General features: G+C 33.1%; 1 protein-coding gene across 1 annotated transcript; it reads left to right on the top strand.

The window, feature by feature from the left end:
• The first annotated feature begins 439 nt into the window (after positions 1 to 439).
• On the top strand, positions 440 to 2,853 carry CXCL8 (C-X-C motif chemokine ligand 8). The gene is made up of 4 exons (XM_065877416.1): positions 440 to 566; positions 1,518 to 1,653; positions 1,941 to 2,024; positions 2,462 to 2,853. Exons 1-4 carry the CDS (start codon positions 503 to 505, stop codon positions 2,481 to 2,483), a joined length of 306 nt encoding a protein of 101 aa, XP_065733488.1. The 5' UTR covers positions 440 to 502; the 3' UTR covers positions 2,484 to 2,853.
• Positions 2,854 to 3,970: the final 1,117 nt, after the last annotated feature.

The raw sequence follows: 3,970 nt of genomic DNA, 5'->3' as shown, positions 1-3,970 counted from the left end.
CATTACAGCATATATGTTACCTAAAGAAATGACTGTGTCAAAAAGAACAATAACAAAGGACCTTACTCTGACTACTGCAAGATAGGGCTATGATAAAGTTATTTATAAATAAAAAGAACTACCACTGACAATAATGTATCAAACTGAGAAGTTTGAATATTTAAAAAAATATTTTAAAACATTTTAAAAGAAACATGTTTTCAATAAAATTATTTGAAAGATCAAATAAAATTTCAATCATGCTGAAAACTTAGTAAGAAACAAATCACTAGGGGAGTCAGATGACTCAGGTCTGCTCTCAAAGGGCGGGCAGATGGTTGCATATTGTGGAATTTCCTCTGACATGATGTAAGCATGAGGGTGCACTTGTTCCCTACTCTTACTATAATATAAAAAGCCACGGGAGCTCCCCATCTGACACAGGTCCTCTGGGACAACAGAGCTCACAACTGTCTAGGACAAGAGCCAGGAAGAAACCAGAAAGACAGCACCTTGTGTAAGCATGACTTCCAAGCTGGTTATTGCTCTCTTGGCAGCCTTCCTGCTTTCTGCACCTCTGTGTAAAGGTAAGCACATCCTTCTTATCTACAGAAGTTTGCTGTGTCTAAATGTGATCCTCAGATAGAAAGATTATCCTTAATGCCTCGATAACAGACATCCTTTTATTCAGCAAGAGAAAACCATCTTTGCAGTCATTTAATGTTAAATTGAAGTCTTTAATTTTTTAGGTTGTATAAATATAATATTTAGAAAATTGTAAAGTTTGATTTATATAGAGGTCTATTCCTATCATTCATACACTGTAGTATACATATATTTAACGTAAATCTGTAATTTAGAGTATGTTTCATTGGAGGCCACATATACCCATCTTATCTTTTAATACTGAGTAAAAACTCAGATAATTTTACTCCATGTACTATTTAATTGACGAGCTTCAAACAACCATCAATGGCTCTTTGGCTTAAAGACAGATTATAAACCTTATTGGGATCCCTCTTATGAAATAAATACAGTTTAGAATGTTTATGGTATATATAAACATTTTATATGGTATATATATATATATACTTTTAAACATCAAAGATTTTGCTAAAATATAGGACAATCTCTGTGCAACTCACACATATTTCTATTAGTTCTTCCTGAAGGCAATTTTCCTGTTGGTGGATCTTGCCTACCATGAATAACATTGTGGTATCACAGAAGATTATGCAATGTCGAGTAGGAGAAGAAGTACCATGAGGATGTCAACATTGCCCAAAGACAACTCCATAATGACAACATTATGTCATTCAATGTTGTCAGGAACGACTGTTTTTAAAACAAAGAGAAAAACTGAGGTCAGGGGCTAGGAGAATATCCAGCCATCAATTTCAGGAATAGGTTTGCTAAAGATGTGTTGTTTCCCAAACACACAGTCACCAAATGATCACACTGGAATTACCAAGAGCGAAGCTAGCTGAGCGATGCCTGTTGATGAAATCAATTCTTAATTGCTTTTTCTTTTTTCACAGCTGCAGTTCTATCAAGAATGAGCTCAGAACTTCGATGCCAATGCATAAATACACACTCCACACCTTTCCACCCCAAATTTATCAGAGAATTGCGAGTGATTGAGAGTGGACCACACTGTGAAAATTCAGAAATCATGTAAGTAATTTCAAAAGTGATTAGATACTTTACTTTAGCAAACCTAGAATTGAGGAAGGTGGAAGAATCCAGCAAAGATCTAGGTACTAGGAATACATAGTAAGCAAAACAGAAAGGGAAAATTCTTTGTCTCCATGGCGTTTAAATATTGTACCCTCCATGACTCATAGCTAAAAATTAGTTTGGACTTACATTTTATGCCTGTACTTAAGGAACCATGACTTGAATGCCAAAGGGCTGTTGGAAACCCATTAAATACTATTTTAATCATCTCTCTCTTATTTCAGTGTTAAACTTGTCAATGGCAAAGAGATCTGCTTAAACCCCAAGGAAAAGTGGGTGCAGAAGGTTGTACAGATATTTTTGAAGAGGTAAGTTGTTCTTTTTTTAAATTTAGATTCTTCATTTATCCTGTGACATACAGTTCAGAAGTCAACCTATAAATTTCCTGCTGCTGCTGAAAATTTTCTTTTAAGTATCTGCCTCTTTGATTTAAAAAAAAATAGCAGCAACAGTGAGTTTGTTGTACTCATAACTGGGAGATCATATATCTCAGTTTGTCCAGGGAAGTGTGGGTATGCATCTGTGTCCTGTGTCATTAGTATGACTCTCTCTCAATCTCAGAAGTGTTCTGGTTTGCATAACTTATCTGATCTCTCTATTTATAGCTGAAAGTATAGAATGGTTCTAACACATAAATATCTAAGACTCTCTTAATTTCTATATTAAATATATTTTCAAGAGCCATACATTCCTTCTTATTTAGAACATTGCTAATTTTAAAACTTTTAATTTTATTTCTTTTCAGAGCTGAGAAGAAAGATCCATGAAAACAACAACAACAAAAATCCATTTGTCCTTGGTTTCCGAGAATTCCTCAGTAAAGATACCAAAGAAACTTCAAACAAATCTACTTCAATGCCTCATGTACTGTGTAGGTCTGGTGTAGGGTTGCCAGATAAAATACAGGGTGCCCAGTTATATTTGAATATTAAGTAAAACAATGAATATTTTTTTCAATGTCCCACATACATTGTTCCATGTAGGACACACTCATACTTTAGAAATTATTCATTGTGTACGGTAAATTCAAATTTAGCTGGAAATCCTGTTTGTCGTTTTTGTTTTTTGTTAAATCTTGCAACCCTAGTCTGCTGACCAGGATTCATGAGTCCTTGTTCAACTGAGCCTCAGTTTCTTCTTCACTCCCAAACTGGAGGAAAACATCCTGGAGGAAAACATCTCAGCCACTAACCTACCTCACAGAGATGTGAGGGCATGTGGAAACACTTTAAATTTTATTCAGTTATGTAAATTATTTTGAAGTGTAACTTATTCACCTATTTATTATTTATATATTTATTTAAGCCTCAAATATAATAATGTTTGTGCATGAATTTGGAGAAATGGGAAAGAAACGTTGTTGATAAGTAAAATGATGGTAGTGAATTTATATTCATTTTTTATACTAAGTGATGTATTACAGAACTACTTTGATCAAGGTTGTTATATTATGATCACAGTGACCAGATTTAGCGAATTAATAGAAAATAAACAAAAAACACATCCAGTTGATTTTTCTTTCAGATAAACAATAAATAATTTTTTAGTATAAATACATCATTATTTATCTGAAATTTTAATTGTGTTGGCAATCCTACTTTTAATATGCCTGGTTTGGTCTTGTCACTGCAAGCCTTATTATGCAGTGCTGTGTTAAATCACCTGAATCCTGAGTTATGACTATCTTTCTCAAAACAGCAAAAATTCACCAGGGAATATGAATAAAGTAATTTTTTGTTATTTCTTATTTATTTATTCTGAACAATTAGATTCTCATAATTTTATTTAAATCATTGTGTATTTTAACATCAACTTTATTTTTTACTTTAAGATGCTTTTATGTGCTCCCAAAGAGACTCTTTCTACTGTTTTTGATAGTATGAAAATATGAATGTATCTATAAGACATTTAAAATAAAATTAATTGTCAAAGTCATCAGGGGTTTGTCTGTTTTTCTTTGGCAGTTTTAAGATTTATTGTATTATTCATTTATATTAAAAATCATACTTTGATTTAGAAAACGTAAGTGCTTTCCCTTAGTATTTTATATATCATGTGGAAAATGACCAACCTTTATTTGTAGAAAAGCATAACTCCTTTCCAGAGATGGATTACAATCAGTAGTCTCTTCCATAGAAGCATGAAAATATTCTCAACTCCCTACTGTATACCATTTTGCTAATAAGGGTGACTTCAGATTTTCAACAGATAGCCTAGGTGTCTGTACAGCTTAACACATCTGGGCACTCAGTGA

Source organism: Phocoena phocoena, chromosome 5 (genome assembly GCF_963924675.1).
Source record: "Phocoena phocoena chromosome 5, mPhoPho1.1, whole genome shotgun sequence".
Lineage (NCBI taxonomy): Eukaryota > Metazoa > Chordata > Mammalia > Artiodactyla > Phocoenidae > Phocoena > Phocoena phocoena.
Note: the sequence above shows the minus strand (reverse complement) of the source record. Positions and strands in the feature narration are given on the sequence as shown.

What these genes read in the sequence shown, in the direction of transcription:
- CXCL8 (XM_065877416.1), top strand. Translation starts at nt 503, where the DNA reads ATGACTTCCAAGCTGGTTATTGCTCTCTTGGCAGCCTTCCTGCTTTCT. An exon ending in TTCTGCACCTCTGTGTAAAG is followed by an intron (nt 567 to 1,517) that starts GTAAGCACATCC and finishes CTTTTTTCACAG; the next exon opens with CTGCAGTTCTATCAAGAATG. An exon ending in TGTGAAAATTCAGAAATCAT is followed by an intron (nt 1,654 to 1,940) that starts GTAAGTAATTTC and finishes CTCTTATTTCAG; the next exon opens with TGTTAAACTTGTCAATGGCA.